Source organism: Aquarana catesbeiana, linkage group LG01, assembly GCF_042186555.1.
Source record: "Aquarana catesbeiana isolate 2022-GZ linkage group LG01, ASM4218655v1, whole genome shotgun sequence".
NCBI lineage: Eukaryota > Metazoa > Chordata > Amphibia > Anura > Ranidae > Aquarana > Aquarana catesbeiana.
In genome coordinates, this window is record NC_133324.1 from 387,581,410 (window position 1) to 387,600,465 (window position 19,056).

General features: G+C 43.3%; 1 protein-coding gene across 3 annotated transcripts in view; it reads left to right on the plus strand.

Moving 5' to 3' along the window:
* CARNMT1 (carnosine N-methyltransferase 1) overlaps positions 1-19,056 on the plus strand; it is a 55,550-nt gene that overhangs the window by 10,425 nt on the left and 26,069 nt on the right. For all 3 annotated transcript variants that reach the window (XM_073634220.1, XM_073634227.1, XM_073634237.1), the window contains exons 2-5: positions 6,148-6,343; positions 7,348-7,511; positions 10,684-10,824; positions 15,636-15,814. In XM_073634220.1, the coding sequence (XP_073490321.1) occupies positions 6,148-6,343; positions 7,348-7,511; positions 10,684-10,824; positions 15,636-15,814 (680 nt within the window). The remainder of the gene's footprint in view (positions 1-6,147; positions 6,344-7,347; positions 7,512-10,683; positions 10,825-15,635; positions 15,815-19,056) is intronic.

A 19,056-nucleotide genomic window follows, 5' to 3' on the forward strand; every position in this document is an offset into this window, starting at 1 on the left:
AGCCATGGCCCTGTCCTTCTCAGGGGGTCCCCCCAATGGCCGGGGGAGAGAGTCTTCCCCGGCAAGGAGTCTCCCGGGTACAGAGGGGTAGCCCGGAACTCCTGTGAGCACATACCTCATGCTTTTTCCTTCCACCCAGTCAGGTACGGAGGTGATGAAGGAACTGGAGCTCAGGCTGGTGTCTAGGCCACAGAGGGGGTAGAGGACGCCAGCCAGGCGGTACCTTGGTGCCTTGTAGGGCTGGTGGAGGTCCTGGACTTCATAGGGAATGCTGAAGCTCCTGTGTTTGGAGCAGGCTTCCCAGGGTGGAGTAAGATGGCGGCATTTCCGGTTCCGGGCGCTGTAACTTCCGACTTCCGGTCTATGCCAAAATGGTGGATTCAGACACTAGAGGCCAAAATCCTCCCTCAGACAGTGGCTCTCCAACAAAATGGCGCCGATCATCGGTGTATAGGAGTAGACACTCAGCGCTCCAAGGAAAAGCAGGAGGCCTCACGATACTCCTCTCTTGAGGTCGGAAAACCTCACAAAGCAGCAGATATAGATGGAGAGGAGGTAACAGCTGCAACCTTAGCCCAGGAAGAGGCCAGTGGTGGTGAGTCCTCTTCCGTTTTTTTGTGGTGAAGTAAGAGGGGTCTTACCTACACCATAGGGGGGGGGAGTGAGAGAGAGAGAGAGACACAGAAAGTCTTAGTAAACTGGTTAAAGTTTGGACTTTGTCTTTTTTGTCTCCCTAGATCCTGGCAGCTCTGCTCAAGGGGCTCACAAGATGAAGGGCAAAAATCCCCCCCCTCCCAGGTCAAAAAGATGTGGGAATTGTAATGATAAGCTCCCACAGGACCATGGGAAACCTTTTTGCTATAGGTGCATACAAAAACTGTCTAGTAAAGAAACCTCACAGGTTATGAGGGACTTCCTTGCGGTACAGTCGGAGATGCTTTCTACCCTCCAGTCTATTAAGACTGCTATAGCACCTAAAGCGGAGGATAGAGAAATCCTGTCCTCTAGAGAAGGCACTTCCTCTCAGGGAGGTTTTTCAGACAGGGGTCAGAAAACCTCGCAAGGACCCCCTTCCTCTGTCACTTCGGGAGTTGAGGAGTTTCAGGACCCAGAGGAGTCAGAGGAGGACTCATTAGAGGAAGGTGTAGACACAGACGCTGACAGCCAGGATAGTGACAGTCCTAGGGCTAGTAGCCACCTCTTTCCCGTGGAAGACATGGGGCAGTTCTTAGGGCGATCTATGCCTCTGAGGATATCCCAGAACCTCTGGTTCAGGCGTCGGCCCGGGACAAGATGTACAGGGGTTTGGGAAAGCCTCAGTCCAGGGTGTTCCCAGTTCATCAGGCTCTAAAGGAGGTGATTTTGAGAGAGTGGAAAGACCCGGAAAGAAAGGTTCTTAGACTCAAAACTTGGAAGAGAAGGTTTCCTTTTGGGGAGGAAGAAGAGCAGAAATTCTTTAAAACCCCTAAGTTGGACGCAGCCCTGTCGCAGGTTTCTAAAAAATCTGACTTGTCTTTTGAGGACTCGGGGAACCTAAAAGACCAAATGGACAGAAGGGCGGAGGCGCTTTTGCGCAGAGCATGGGATTCCAATGAGGCTGCCATGGCTCCTGCTTTGGCATCAGCATGCGTGGCAAGAAACGTGGACGCATGGTTAGGCAGACTTTCTAACCATGTTTCTAAAGGCAGTGATTCCAAAGAGATCACAGACTCCTTAGAAATAATAGGTAAAGCTGTGGCATATTTGGCAGATGCGGCTGTGGAGTCTGTCAGGAACACAGCCAAGTCTGCGGCCCTTCTTAACTCCGCAAGAAGGGCAGTCTGGGTCAAATCATGGGAAGGGGACCATATGTCTAGATCAAGGCTATGTGGTTTGCCCTTTGAAGGTTCACAACTCTTTGGACCTGGCCTGGATCAGGTGCTGTCAAGGTCAGCAGAAAAGGGAAAAAAGTTCCCGGTCAAAGCTAAAAGAGCAAGGGGCAGGAAGTTTTTTCGTCCCTCCGTTAACCAGGGTCAATTCAAAGGAAAAAAGGATGCGAATAGGAGGTGGGGAAAGGGAAAGAGCGCACAAAAAGGTAGTCTGCTCTTTTCTGGACCTAAAGACGCCACCAAGCAGTCTAAGTGACGCCAGCATCAGGGTAGGGGGGAGATTGTCCCACTTTGTCCCTCAGTGGAAGAGAATCTCCGAAAGCCCCTATATCTTGCAGATTGTAACAGAGGGATATCGTTTGGAATTTCTGTCCCCTCCCCCTCAAAACTTTTTTCTGACCCGTCTCCCCAAGGAAACTTCAAAAGCTGCAGGGCTGTTGGACAGCTTGCAGGGATTGGTGTTCCAGGAGGTGATCATCCCCGTTCCACCGGAAGAGCTTTACCAAGGGTTTTATTCCCATGTATTTGTCGTTCAAAAACCGTCAGGGAAATTTCGCCTGATATTAAATCTCAGGAAATTGAACAGGTTTTTGCGACAAAAAAGCTTCCGGATGGAGAGTATATACACGGTGCGCAGGCACCTATTAAGATGTGCGTTCTTAGCCACGATAGATCTAAGGGATGCTTACCTTCATATCCCGATCACCAGGGAACACCAGTCCCTGCTGAGATTCACAGTCCTTACGAGCGAAGGGATTCAGCATTGGCAATTCCGAGCTCTTCCCTTTGGATTAGCTGCAAGCCCAAGGATCTTCACAAAGGTCCTGGCAGAGGTTGTAGCTTACCTACACCTACAGGGGGTGTCCCTTATACCCTACCTAGACGACCTTTTGGTATACGGGCAATCCCTAGAGCAGGTGGAGATAGACGTAGGCAGAGTGATTTTCACTCTGGAGTCCTTGGGCTGGATAGTAAACAGAGAGAAATCTTCTCTGGCACCGTCCCAAATAAAAGTATTCCTGGGATATCTGGTGGATACAGAGGTTCAGAAACTGTTTCTTCCAGAGGAAAAACGATTAAAGGTGGTTACAGCAGTATCCTCTTTAAAAGAAACCAGGGAGTGCTCTCGCAGGCATATCATGAGGGTCCTAGGTCTAATGACCTCGTGTATTCCAGCGGTTCCCTGGGCTCAGCTCCACTCCAGGGAGCTGCAGTTCTTCCTTTTGTCCTCCTGGGACAAAAGGAGAGAGTCATTGGATGCAAGGGTGTCTATTCCAACAAGAGTAAGGACCTCCCTAGATTGGTGGCTGGATCAGGACAAGCTCAGGGTGGGCTTACCCTGGGACCAGTGGAATCCCACAAGAATCACTACCGATGCAAGCGCTTGGGGTTGGGGCGCTCACCTGGGGGACATCCAGGCACAGGGGGCCTGGACGCCTTCTCAGGCAGGGGCATCCTCCAACCACAGAGAACTCTTGGCGGTGGGCCAGGCGTTGGTATCCTTTGGAGACAGGATTCAGGGCTTGGAGATCCAAGTCCTGTCAGACAATGTGACAACGGTCTCTTACCTGAATCGTCAGGGGGGCACCAGATCCAGGAAACTACTGAGTCTAGTCCTGAACATCCTAAACTGGGCCGAAGAGAATCTTCAGTCCATATCGGCGGTTCACATAAGAGGAACCGCCAATGTGGTAGCAGACTTCTTAAGCCGGCAACCCATCCTTCAGGGGGAATGGGAGTTAAATCAGGAGGTCTTTCTCCAGATAAGTCAGATGTTCGGGACTCCGGATATAGATCTTTTTGCCCACAGAGGGAACAAAAAAGTGGATCGTTTTTTCTCTCTCAACAGAGAAGGGGGATCCCAGGGAGTGGACGCTCTGTCTCAGGACTGGGACTTCCATCTAGCATACGCTTTTCCCCCACTAGTCTTAATACCACGGGTCTTACAAAAATTGGCCCGCTCAGATTGCGGACTGATCCTTATAGCCCCATGGTGGCCAAAAAGGACCTGGTTTGCCACTCTGAAAAAGTGGTCAATTTCTCCTCCGCTCCGTCTTCCAATCAGACGAGATCTTCTCCTACAGGGGCCAGTCCTCCACCCCGACCCGGGATTCCTCAAACTGACGGCATGGTTCTTGAGGAGGAGATCCTTAGGGGTAAGGGGTGCTCTGATAGGGTAATTGAGACCCTCTTGGGCAGCAGGAAGCTGGTCACCAGGAGGATCTACTCCAAGGTGTGGAATTGCTTCTCACAGTGGTGCCGTGATAAGGAGGTGTCTTACCCTTCAGTACCAGTGGTACTGGAATTTTTGCAAGCAGGGGTGGATCAGGGGATTTCCCCGAACACCTTGAGAATACAGATAGCAGCGTTATCGGTATTTTTGGATCAGAGGCTCGCACTAGAACCTCTGATTAAGAGATTTCTTCTGGCAAGGGAGAGGGTAACCCCTGTCAGAATGAATGTATTTCCTCCATGGAATTTATCTCTGGTTTTGGAGGCGCTGACGAAAGCGCCCTTCGAACCAGCGCAAGAGATTTCAGTTAAGTTTTTGACTCTTAAGTTAGCGTTTCTGTTGGCCATAACCACGGCCAGAAGGGTGAGCGACCTACAGGCCCTGTCAGTTAAGGAGCCTTTTCTGTTGATTCTGGAGGATAGAGTGGTTCTTAGACAGGACCCACTATATCTTCCCAAGGTCGCATCTAAGTTTAATAGATCTCAGGAGATCACTTTACCCTCCTTCTGTGATAATCCAAAAAATGAGAAGGAGAGGAAATTTAATTTATTAGATGTCAGGAAATGTTTATTGACATATCTAGATAGAGTAAAGGACTACAGAAAGTCGAATCATCTTTTAGTTTTATTTAGCGGCCCTAGAAAGGGAGGGCAGGCGTCTAAATCTACTGTGGCTAGGTGGATTAGGCAGACAATAACATTGGCCTATGAGCAGACCGGTTCCCCAGTACCAGGAAACCTTAAGGCCCATTCAACAAGATCCTTGGCGGCCTCTTGGGCAGAGAGAGCTGGGGCCTCGATAGAACAGGTCTGTCGCACAGCCACTTGGGCGAAGCAGGATACCTTTTTGAAACACTATAGAGTGGAGCTGCTGTCGCCCCAGGATCTGACATTTGGAAGGAAGGTGCTACAAGCGGTGGTCCCGCCCTGAGGTAGGCCTTGAACTCCTTGTCCATCCTCTCGGGTTATGCCGTCCTGGAAGATGACTAGAGAAAATTGACAGTTACTTACCGATAACTGTTTTTCTAGGATATCTTCCAGGACGGCAGGCCTACTTCCCACCCATGTTTTAATATAAGTACTACGGGAAGAGTTTCTCTCTGTCACCCGGATAACCTATTACTTTGGGAGAACTGAGGTGCAGGGGGAAGGGAGGGGCCTTTTAACCTTGTATGTTGATTGTGTTTCCTGTCAGGTGGACCAGTCATCTCTCAGGTTATGCCGTCCTGGAAGATATCCTAGAAAAACAGTTATCGGTAAGTAACTGTCAATTTTTTTTTATCTGGGCGTTTCATAAGTCAAAACTGCAGCATGGCAGGCAGCTACACAGTGTGCAGAAACTATATGTATAGGAGGGGGAAAGCAGACAGCCCAGAGCTGACAGAGAAGGAAAGGAGGTGGATCCTGATAAGATTTCTGGCATAAGAATCTAGAGAAGACTGTAGTCCCTCCCACAGGTATTTACTATGATTTTAACAGGGTGCACTTCTCAGAAATCTGGAAATATTTTTTATGTATTAGTAGCTCACAGGGAATAGGATGAAGCTTAAAAAAGAAAACCATAATAATTCTGTTTCAACATGGCTATACACTGATCTTTGGCTGGATCAGCAGGTTTTGGCTGAAGTTGGACTTGAAAGTACACCTGTACTAATAGAAACCTGTAGGCAGCAGTTGCAAACGTCTGAACATTTTAGTTACTTGACCTTAGCTTTAGTACTTTGTGTCAGATCACCTCATTTGCATGCTTTTTCCAAGTCAATGACGCAGAAGGTTATGAATCTTTTGGTTTAACACAGAAGTTAGGCAACCAGCATTTCAAGAAGTGGTCAGCAATGACAGCCCGCATGCTCTCCAGTACATCTTTTTTTTTAACAGGTTTTTCTAATTCAATTAAGTGCATTCATACAGTATGAAACAATTTTAGGTCTGGGTTGTCTTCCCATTCATATCCTAAATTCTATACAGCACTGAGTGCCATGGACTGTCATTGGCTTAGCTGGAGGTATAACATTTTGTTGTTGTTCCTTTTGTGTTTTAACTGCAGAACGCACATCTATGAACGTGTAACCCGAGCAGAGAATCAATTCAAGTGTCTTCCGAAATATCAACAAAAATTGATTCCACATTTCCTCTCTAACATGGATAGACTGCGCAGATGTGCAGATCAGAATCAGGAGATCCTGCAGATGATTGTGAATGACTGCACACGCATGTTTGAGAACAAGGAGTATGACAGTAATGTGAGTATTTCATAGGCAGTCACACAAATGGACTGAGCATGTGCTAATTGTTCTCTGCCTTTTTATTTTTGCACTCAGCTTCCACAGTTCAGTTGCTTTTTAACAAAGCAATTAAGCAGGTCAAAGGTTACCATTTGGTCGCATTGTTACAGTAGTTGGGGAGCGGAGAAGCTACAGCTTTTCCCTTCACAGGCTGCTAGAAAGCGAAGAATACAAACCCTTTTTACAGGTGGGCGTTTTTGTAAAAGTGACCCTGTGGTGACAAGCTTACTTTAATCTTTTTACATTCAGAGAAGGAGTTTGTATGTTTTACAAGCCGAATGTCAGCTTTCACTGACCCCTGTAAGTGAAGTCTAATAGACCTGATGTCTCAATAAAGAGACATCTTTACTTGATGTCATAAAGACATTGGGGTTGATTTACTATAACTGGAGAGTGAAAAATCTGGTGCAGCTCTGCATAGAAAACAAACGGCTTCCAGTATTTTTTGTCAAAGCTTAATTGAAAAAGCTGAAGTAAGAAGCTGATTGGCTACTGTGCACAGTTGCACCAGATTTTGCACTCTCTGATTTTAGTAAATGAACCCCATTATATCACATAGACTTTTGGTCAAAAAGGTATAAAAATTAAAATTGCACCCAAACCTCCCCCTCATGGGCCCTAAAATTAACTTTAGTGTATTTGTTACTGAAAATGTTTGTAAACCACAAATATCATGTGATACAAAAAATTGGAACTACCGCCATTTTATTCTCCAGGGTCTCTGCTTTCAGAAAATATGTATTTATTTATACTTAATATCCTCACAGTGCTTGAGGATAGTCAGGGCATTATGCGATGGCTGTGAAGGTGACACTGCAGAAAGATTTTCACCAGAAGCGGCTGCCTGCAGGTAGTCGGATACACCTCAATAGATATAACTAATCTGTTAAGTGATCCAACAGTAGCTCACATGCCCCATAAAAGAATGGGCTCATTTGGAAGTCTTTCTTTTTGTGCCATAGAGTCATAGAAAACTGAGTCCTGCATCCAGCTTCGATATGGACAAGCTAAAGTCCACAATAAAGCAGTTTGTACGTGATTGGAGTGAAGAAGGCAAGGTGGAAAGAGATGCATGTTATCAGCCTATCGTTGAAGAGATTCTAAAATCTTTTCCCAAAGAGAAATGGTAATGTATCTTTATAGCAAACGTAAATAAATGTATCTGCAATTTTTGTACAAATATATATGTTATGCCACTTTTTTGTAGAAGTAATCGGGCACCCTGGAGATACTTTCAACAAACAAGGTTGATATTCAGAAGCAGCCATGAGCTTGTTTTAACCATTTCAATACCATCACTTGATACACATTGGTATTAAAATATATATATATATATATATATATATATATATATATATATATATATATATATATATATATATATATATATATATATATATATTATTATTTTATTTTTTTTTTTTAACTCTGCAGTTTTTATTTTTTGTTAAAAAAATTTAGAAAGACAGAGGTGATCAAATACCGCCAACAGAAAGCTCTATTTGTGGGAAAAAAATTATAAAAATTTCATTTGGGTACAGTGTTGTATGACTAAATAAAAAAGGAAAAACTGTGCTAGATTAGATTATATTGACGATATTGATTAAAAAGGAAAAAAATGAAAGAAATTGAAGAAAATTGAAAATTTAAGTCCAAAGAGCAGCAGCAGCTTATTGCGAGATACACAAAAACAGAATGGAGAGTTGAAGCTGCGCTGTGTGAAGGTTCAATCCAACAATAGCCGTCTGTTTGGATTTGCTTGCTATCTGGTAAGCAAGATTTTTATAAGGTGGTGGCACTTATTCGTTGATTGGGCTCACTTGGGTGTTTGTCCAGATCCGTTTGAACTGTCACTCATTTATTTGATATATACAAGCTATTGTTGGATTGAACCTTCACACAGCGCAGTGTCTCCTCTCCAGTATTATATGACTGCACAATTGTCATTCAAAGTGCATCAGTGCTGAAAGCTGAAAATTGGTCTGGACAGGAGGGGGGTTTAAGTTCCCAGTAAGCAAGTGGTTAACAGTGCATTTAGATTTTAGCTTTCATTTAGAAAGCTATAACAAAAACCAACATTTAGTACAGCAAATAGTCTAATTTGCTTCTTTTTTTTTTTTTTTTTGCTCCATTCACAGAGAACGAGCGTATGCAAATTTGTTTATATACACACTGCATTGTGTTGTCACCACACCAGAGAGACCTTACAAGCTGCTATTTTATTGGGGGCTGTCAGTCACATAAAACGTTGTCAAAATGCTGTGTATTTATTAGAATTTTATTTAGTAAGGCCTATCCATTTAATGGTGGAGTAAAGTCTGTCAGATGTTTTTTATTTTTTCTTGGTATTTGGGTCCATTGGGGAGATTTTCTGTGTTATAGACACAACAGTGAATGCGAGAAAATCTTCCTAAAATGAAGGCAATCGCCTCTTGAGCATTTGTCACTGGAACAAGAGTTCCCTTTAGCCTGGGTTCACACTAGTGTGTGCGGGACACTGCATGTTATTCGCACAGGAATCGCACCACACATACATTTTGTATGGCTCAAATCTCACCCACACCAAAATGCTGCTCCCAATTTGACAAACGTGGGTCCCCAAACGCTGACTGTGTGCATTCGGGCACCTGCATGCATGGTTGTGAAAATGGGAGGGGGGACATATCAGTTGCGACGCATGGACATAGCTGCGGTGTCCCAATTGACGTGAATGGGACTGCTGGCATGGGAAAGAATGGGACACTTGTGCATCCCCGTGCAGGCAAACATGGCCTTTGCACGGCGATACACCCATGTGAACGAGACCTCATTCCGTGCAGAGAAGCCCTATTCAGGCTTTGATGCATGCACGGGTGCTGCCAGGAGAAGAATGCAGAGTGTATGATTCAAAAATTAATTGCTGTTCCTTTTATTGTCCAATCAGGAAGATTACAACACTGTGGGGATGCAAAGTGCACTTGGAAGTGCAGTTGCTGTAAATCTGAGGGGTAGATCTGAAATGAGGGGAAGCTCTGCTGATTTTATTATCCAATCATGTGCAAGCTAAAATGCTGTGTTTTATTTTCCTTGCATGTCCCCCTCAGATCTACAGCGTCTGCATTTCCAAGTGCACTTTCAGTGCAATTTCAAGTGCACGTTTGCACTTGTAGTGCAAAGTTGATTTGCCTTTGGTAAATAACCCCCTGTATTCCTTAAAGCAGAACTTAACTGTATCTGAGCACCAGAAACTGAAAACACTTTAATTTTTAATATTCCAAGCAAACTAATCCATCTGTCCATGTCTCCATGCTTTATTTTATTGAGAAATCATTTTGAAAACACCTCCGTAGCATTTCTAGCGGTGGTCATCTTGAGTAAGGGCAGGTGATTCATGTAGTGTTTACTTTCTAGAATCTGCCTTTAGCTCAGACATACAGGTTGGGAGGGCAAGCTTAGCTGAGAAAGCCCCTCGTCCTCCAATTGAAAGGAAAAAAAAAAGTTGCTTGAGCTTTATTTTCTACCAGGACTGCTTGTTAAAGAGGAGCTCCACCTTAAACAAATAATATTAAAATCCAGCAGCTACAAATACTGCAGCTGCTGACTTTTAATAAATGGACACTTACCTGTCCCGGGGTCCAGCGATGTCGGCAGCCGATCGATCGTCTCTCGGCTGCCCCCACCGCCATCCTCGGTCAGGGAATCAGGAAGTGAAGCGTTGCTTCACTGCCCGGTTCCCTACTGTGCATGCACGAGTCGCGCTGCGCGTCTACACTGGTCCCCGTTGTGTTGCGGGAACTGTGTGTTTCCCACAACACAACGGGGGGGGGGGGGCATTTGCGGCCAGCTATTCCCAGAAGTGGGTGCAGATACCTGTATTATACAGGTATCTGCACCCCCCTCCCCCCTGAAAGGTGCAAAATGAGGCATCTGAGGGGGGGAGGAATCCGATGGGTGGAAGTTCCACTTTAGGGTGGAACTCCGCTTTAACTTTCCCTGGAAGTTAGTACTTGGTGATGCCAGTTTGACCTGATCGATTCTAGAAAATAAACACTTGTCTTCATGAAATAATCCTATCGCTCAATTGTTACATGGCAATCATAAAATCTCAGATTTGCAGCAGTACAGTATTGTGGCTTTTTACCTAAATGTTGTCCAAAGATTGAACACCGTTAGGTAGACCCATGCAACATGCTTTTGTTTTTTGTTACAGTGATATTTTCTCACTTTACACAAAGTACGTCTTTCTGACTTGCTTTGCTCTTCTGTGTGTTTTTGCGTTGACTCATTTTTATTGGTTTGTTTTTTCTTTTTTCCTAAAGTGATGTGTCCCAAATTAGCATCTTAGTGCCTGGTGCAGGACTTGGTAGACTGGCTTGGGAAATCGCAAAACACGGTTATGCGTGCCAAGGAAATGAATGGAGCTTTTTCATGCTTTTCTCTTCCAACTTTGTATTGAATAGGTAAGTCATCTTGTATTTTACAGTTGTTCAAGAGGGGTTGGATCAACTGAAAAATGTAAATTTAAATCTGTTGGCAGACTGTTGTGGATATGGGTTTAGCCTTTCCAAAATAGTTTTATTAAATAGTGAAGATGTATTCATTTGTTATTTCTTGTAAATAAACTCTGTTATAGGTGGACACCTAATTTCTTTGATCATTTTTAGTGGTGAAGTTTATTCTGCTTATATTTTGCCCTCCCTGGTTTTTCCCACCCACCAAATAAGGTGCTAATTAAATTTGAAAATAAAATCTTTCTGTTTTCATATGTTTTTAGACCTGATATCATGAGAAAAGAAAACACTGACACTGGTGATCAGGCTGAATTTCACAGTGTGTACATTAAAGGAGTGTACACACTTTGTGGATTTTTATACCGGATAGCAAACCTGCATTAAAGCAGAGTCCCACTCATTTGTAAGTTTATTAAAAGTCAGCAGCTACAAAAAGTGTAGCTGCTGACATTTAATAAACACTCACCTGTCCTACGGTCGAGCGATGCGGCTGCCCACACCTCGCTCCTCCCCCCCCCCTCCGCCATCATTGCGTGTGGTCACCCAGCTGTGACTGCGTGTGCTCTCCTAGTGGCCAGGCAATCTTCTGGGACCTGTGACGTGTCCCAGAAGAATGCAGAGAGGGAGTCGTCGCCTAGGCAGCCGGAAGCAGAAAGTGGGACAGGAAGTACCTGTCAAAACCAGGTACCCCCCCCCAAAAAAATGACATGCTAAATGTGGCATGTAAGGGGTCGAGGAGTGCTTAAAGCAGCAGTTTCGCTTTTGGGTGGAACGCCCCTTTAATTTTGACATTCAATTTAGTTTTAGTTAGTCTTTTGATTTTAAATGCAGTTTTAGTCGTATTTTAGTAATCTGAATTGTTTTAGTTGACTAAAATCTAATGGGTTTAGTTAAATTGTAATGCATTTCTCTATTTATTCTCATCATATACTCCTGGAGTAAAAAAAAAACATGTTATTTATGGTATTAAGCTTTGAACATGCACTGCATACATAGATTTAGCCATTGTGATATATTATATCTTTATGAATTAAACCAAGTTTCATAAACAAACATTGTTTTTTTGACAAACAGAAGTGCAACTTTAAAATCTAAAAAAACCAAACTAAATTCTATTGACTAATATTACCTGAATATATTGCAAATGAGGTGAAACAAATGTCAATGTAAAAGAGAGAGAAAGAAAGATCCCCAGTAGCGCACTAAATTTAATCTACAAATCTTCTAAATATTAGCATTGAGAAATGATCAACATAAAACACCCATACATAATGAAAAGTGTCCATATGGCATTTTCAAAAAAAAAATATATATATATTGCGCCAACATATGAAAATCAATATGGTAATACAGTCCAGCTAATAGTGATGAAAAGATAGTGAAACAAAATCTCGTTGATCCACCAAAATCCTTCACTAAAGTGATGTGTGCCAATTCCACTCCCTTAAGAATAAAGCTCACCAGATGCTGTTGCCATTCACTCTTGTGTCTGGCAACTATCGCCTTATTAGATGTTATTTAGGAGCCGCTTGTACACGCCAATCTCCATCCAGATTAATAAAGACACTCTCCACATGTGGAGATAGAAATTGAGACAGAGCCTTCAATAGTGTTTCTATCCCCACATGTGGAGAGTCTCTATTAATCTGGATGGAGATTGGCGTGTACAACTGGCTCTTCAATAACATATAATAAGGCAATATTTGCCAGACACGAGAGTGAATGGCAACAGCATCTGGTGAGCTTTATTTTTAAGGGAGTGGAATTGGCACACATCAATTTGGTGAAGGATTTTGATAGTGAAACAAAATCTGATTGATCCATCTTTTCATGACTTTAAGTTGGACAGTATTACCATATTGTTTTGCATATTTTGGCGCATATATTTATTTTTTTAACAATTTTTTGGGATATGTCATATGGACACTTTTCATTATGTATGGGTGTTTTATATTGATCATTTCACAATGCTAATATTTAGGAGATTTGTAGATTAATTTAGTGCGCTACTGTGGAACTATTTGTCTCTCTTTTTTACATTGACATTTGTTTCACCTCATTTGCATGTTTATTAAATATTAAGTGCAGTGCGCAGACATATATATATTTACTACCTGAATATATTACCGACATTAAATATTAAGAAAAAAATAAACTCTTTTCTTTAAATTTTTTTTTTTTTTTTTTTTTTTTTTTTTTTTTTTTCTTTCAGCAGAAGTCAGCCTATTGCACCTTCTGAGTGTTTACATTAGAAGGCAAACAGGCTTCCAAGATTCTGCAGAAATAGAAATTGGGAAAGAAGTTGTGATTTCTGTAAATGTGTTGTGAAGGTTTGAAGATTAATGGGAGGGATTCCTCTGTTAACACTGACTCTGTTGATTGGGGAATGTAGTATTTTTTTTTTTCCTGTGGTTGCAGGAAAGAGTCACATACTCTATGGCCTGCTTAAAGCGGTAGTAAACTGCATAAAAAAAGAAAAAGCATCGTCAGTTTGTCATATACATACTAGCACATTATGACAAACTTGCCTGAAAACTAAGCCCTCCAGCGACGCACTGTCACCACTGAAGACGCCACTCATACGTGGTTGTTGATGTTTCTAGCACGGCTCTGAAGGAACGGCACGGGTATGCCAATCCTTCAGGGCGCATGCGCTGGTGATGTCACCGGCTTCATCTAAAGTAAATATTTCCTAAACTGAACATTTAGGAGATATTTACTGTGTGTATACAGTACAGTATTTCACAAAAGTGAGTACACCCCTCGCATTTTTGTAAATATTTTATTATATCTTTTCATATGACAACACTGAAGAAATGACACTTTGCTGACACAGCCATTAATGTCTAAACCGATGGCAACAAAAGTGAGTACACCCCTAAGTGAAAATGTCCAAATTGGGCCCAATTAGCCATTTTCCCTCCCCAGTGTCATGTGACCCGTTAGTGTTACAAGGTCTCAGGTGTGAATGGGGAGCAGGTGTGTTAAATTTGGTGTTATTGCTTGCTCTCATACTGGTCACTGGAAGTTCAACATGCCACCACATGGCAAAGAACTCTGAGGATGTGAAAAAAATAATTGTTGCTTTAAATAAAGATGGAATTAGAAGAAATGGCCGCACACCACTGTAGATCAAAATCCTCTTTATTTGAACATCCCAAAAACTACAGGCATCAGAATGCTGGGTAGATGCGTTTTGCACACTTCACATGCGCTTAGTCACTAATAGTCCAAATAAATAGTATTTTGATCTACAGTTGTATGCGGCCATTTCTTCTAATTTCATTGTGTGCAGAGGCGAGCACCTACTGGATCATTAGGCTTCCTGGTCTCACCTGGAACGGCGGGTTTTCTTTTTTTCTTTTACATAAAGATGGACTAGGCTATAAGAAGATTTCCAAGACCCTGAAACCGAGCTGCAGCACGGTGGCCAAGACCATACAGCAGTTTAACAGTACAGGTTCCACTCAGAACAGGCCTCGCCATGGTCGACCAAAGAAGTTGAGTGCACGTGCTCAGCTTCATATCCAGAGGTTGTCTTTGGGAAATAGATGTATAAGTGCTGCCAGCATTGCTGCAGAGGTTGAAGGGGGGGGTCGGGGGGGGTCAGCCTGTCAGTGCTCAGACCATATGCCGCACACTGCATCAAACTGGTCTGAATGTCTGTCATTCCAGAAGAAAGCCTCTTCTAAAGATGATGCACAAAGCCCACAAACAGTTTGCTGAAGACAAGCAGACTAGGGACATTGATTACTGGAACCATGTCCTGTGGTCTGATAAGACCAAGATAAACTTATATGGTTCAGATGGTGTCAAGCGTGTGTGACGGCAACCATGTGAGGAGTACAAAGACAAGTGTGTCATGCCTACAGTCAAGCATGGTGGTGGGAGTGTCATGGTGTGGGGCTGCATGAGTGCTGCCGGCACTGGAGAGCTACAGTTCATTGAGGAAACCATGAATGCCAACATGTACTGTGACATACTGAAGCAGAGCATAATCCCTTCCCTTCGGAGACTGGGCCGCAGGGAAGTATTCCAACATAACGACCCCAAACACACCTCCAAGATGACCACTGCCTCGCTAAAGAAGCTCAGGGTAAAGGTGATGGACTGGCCAAGCATGTCTCCAGACCTAAACCCTATTGAGCATCTGTGGGGCATCCTCAAACGGAAGGTGGAGGAGCGCAAGGTCTCTAACATCCACCAGCTCCATGATGTCGTCATGGAGGAGTGGAAGAGGAATCCAGTGGCAACCTATGAAGCTCTGGTGAACTCCATGCCCAAGAAGGTTAACACAGTACAGGAAAATAATGGTATTCACACAATATATTGACACTTTGGCCCCAATTTGGATATTTTCACTTAGGGGTGTACTCACTTTTGTTGCCGGCGGTTTAGACATTAATGGCTGTGGGTTATTTTGAAGGGAAAAAAAGTTTCCAATGTTATACAAGCTGTGCACTCACTACTTTACATTGTAGGAAAGTGTCATTTCTTCAGTGTTGTCACATGAAAAGATATAATTAAATATTTACAAAAATGGGAGGGGTGTACACTTTTGTGACATACTGTAGGTAAGCTGCCTTATAGGCTTGTGTATAGGTAAAAATCATACAAGGGAGTTTACTCCCACTTTAAGAGTTTTTAAAATCTGTGTTTTTTTTCTTTTTGCCTTTGTTGAGATTTGTTTTAGGATATCCATTTGCTTAATTAACTAATGGTTTCTAAAGCCTGCATGATTGCCTGTCTGTTTTTTACAGATGTTCACACGTTAATACTTTTAAACTTTATCCTTGGATTCATCAGTTTAGCAACAACGTGAGATCGGCAGATCAAGTAAGACCTGTTTACTTTCCTGATGTCAATCCTCATGACCTCCCAACAAATTCAAATTTTTCCATGACTGCAGGAGACTTCCAGGAAATATATTCCGAGAACAGTGAGTAAAAAGGTCCTTGATAAGTAATCCAATCTTCCATGCTATATAGAAAAGCAATGGATACATACCAAAGTGTGGTGAAATTGAAATGGCTGTGTAGGTCAGATTTCCTTCTGTGGCTTGCCATACTTAAATTATAGGTGTAGTATTGCTACTACAAACAACCTATGTTTAAAAAAAAAAAAATACATTTTAGTGCAGATGGGCCATGATGACTATGAAAACTGTAGCCTGTTACTGCAATGTTATACATTAAATTTGTGGAAACATGCGTGAAAGCTGTAGAGAAAAAAAGTCCAAAGTTTCCCCCCTTCATAAACAGATTTCCAATAAAGTGTTACACTGTACATCATATATCAATTCAGTATATATTTTACAGTCTATAATAATTTTACATTCTGCCTTTTTTTTTGTCGTCGGTAGCATTCGATCTGTGTTTCTCCTGTCCCTTAGAAGTGTGATAGTATTTATTGTTGTTATTATTATTATTATTATTATTATTGGAGTTGTATTTGTTGAGCTTTCACAACTACTTGCATACTAACATGATGGCTACTGCGCTAAGCCACGGCATTTATTTAAAAAAAAAATGGTCATGGTGTTTTTCTGAGTGTTGATGTATGACAACTTTATATGCAGATAAATGAATAAAACCATGGCAATCCCTAGTTGAAGAGATGTGGTGCAAAAGGTGGTCGGCTTCTGACTGGGAGCGTTCAGAGATGAGGGGGGAGGCCATCCATTCGTGGCACTCCCCTCGTGATCGCTCCCAGCCAATCAGATCATTCCCCTGCCTCTGTATAGTACACAGGCAGAGGAAATGATGTCATCTCTCCTCGGCTCGGTATTTTCCGTTCCGGCGCAGAGGAGAGAAGACTGTAATGTGAGTGCACACACACACACACACACACACACACTAGAACATGCCAGGCACACATTACAGCCTCGATCCCCCTCCGATTCCACCCCCCCCCCACCCCCCACCCCTGTCACACTGACACCAAGCAGTTTTTTTTATTATTTTTTTTCTGATTACTGCATTGGTGTCAGTTTGTGACAGTTAGTGTGGTAGGGCAGTTAGTGTTAGCCCCCTTTAGGTCTAGGATACCCCCCCAATAAAGTTTTTTAACCCCTTGATCAACCCCCCCCCCCCCCCCCCCGTCGCCAGTGTCACTAAGCGATCATTTTTCTGATCGCTGTATTAGTGTCACAGGTGACGCTAGTTAGGGAGGTAAATATATAGGTTCACCGTCAGCGTTTTTATAGCGTCAGGGACCCCCATATACTATCTAATAAATGTTTTAACCCCTTGATTGCCCCCTAGTTAACCCTTTCACCACTTATCACCGTATAACCATTAGGTGTGATGCTGGTTAGTTCGTTTATTTTTTATAGTGTCAGGGCACCCGCCGTTTATTACCAAATAAAGGTTTAGCCCCCTGTTCGCCCGGCGGTGATATGCGTCGCCCCAGACAGCGTCAGGTTAGCGCCAGTAGCGATAACACCCACGCACGCACCGTACACCTCCCTTAGTGGTATAGTATCTGAACGGATCAATATCTGATCCGATCAGATCTATACTAGCATCCCCAGCAGTTTAGGGTTCCCAAAAACGCAGTGTTAGCGGGATCAGCCCAGATACCTGCTAGCACCTGCGTTTTGCCCCTCCGCCCAGCCCACCCAAGTGCAGTATAGATCGATCACTGTCACTTACAAAACACTAAACGCATAACTGCAGCGTTCGCAGAGTCAGGCCTGATCCCTGTGATCGCTGACAGTTTTTTTGGTGAACTGGCAAGCACCAGCGGCCTAGTACACCCCGGTCGTAGTCAAACCAGCACTGCAGTAACACTTGGTGACATGGCGAGTCCCATAAATGCAGTTCAAGCTGGTGAGGTGGCAAGCACAAGTAGTGTCGCGCTGCCACCAAGAAGAAGACAAACACAGGCCCGTCGTGCCCATAATGCCCTTCCTGCTGCATTCGCCAATCCTAATTGGGAACCACCACTTCTGCAGCACCCGTACTTCCCCCATTCACATCCCCAACCAAATGCAGTTGGCTGCATGAGAGGCATTTTCTTTATGTCCTCCCGAGTACCCCTACCCAACAAACTCCCCCAAAAAAGATGTCGTGTCTGCAGCAAGCGCAGATATAGATAGGCATGACACCCTCTATTATTGTCCCTCCTGTCCTGACAATCCTGGTCTTTGCATTGGTGAATGTTTTGAATGCTACCATACACTAGTTGAGTATTAGCGTAGGGTACAGCATTGCACAGACTAGGACACACTTTCACAGGGTCTCCCAAGATGCCATCGCATTTTGAGAGACCCGAACCTGGAACCGGTTACAGTTATAAAAGTTAGTTACAAAAAAAAGTGTAAAAAAATAAATAAATATATAACATAAAAAAAAATAGTTGTCGTTTTATTGTTCGTTCTCTCTCTCTTCTCTCTCTCTCTCTTCTCTCTCTCTCTCTCTTCTCTCTCTCTCTCTCTTCTCTCTCTTCTCTCTCTTCTCTCTCTTCTCTCTCTTCTCTCTATTCTCTCTCTCTATTCTACTCTTTTTTTACTGTATTCTATTCTGCAATGTTTTATTGTTATTATGTTTTATCACGTTTGCTTTTCAGGTATGCAATTTTTTTAAACTTTACCGTTTACTGTGTTTTTATTGTTAACCATTTTTTTGTCTTCAGGTACGTAATTCACGACTTTGAGTGGTTATACCAGAATGATGCCTGCAGGTTTAGGTATCATCTTGGTATCATTCTTTTCAGCCAGCGGTCGGCTTTCATGTAAAAGCAATCCTAGCGGCTAATTAGCCTCTAGACTGCTTTTACAAGCAGTGGGAGGGAATGCCCCCCCCCCCCCCCCACCGTCTTCCGTGTTTTTCTCTGGCTCTCCTGTCCCAACAGGGAACCTGAAAATGCAGCCGGTGATTCAGCCAGCTGACCATAGAGCTGATCAGAGACCAGAATGGCTCCAAACATCTCTATGGCCTAAGAAACCGGAAGCTACAAGCATTTCATGACTTAGATTTCGCCGGATGTAAACAGCGCCATTGGGAAATTGGGAAAGCATTTTATCACACCGATCTTGGTGTGGTCAGATGCTTTGAGGGCAGAGGAGAGATCTAGGGTCAAAAAAGAGTACCTGTCACTACCTATTGCTATGATAGGGGATATTTACATTCCCTGAGATAACAATAAAAATGATTAAAAAAAAATGAAAGGAACAGTTTA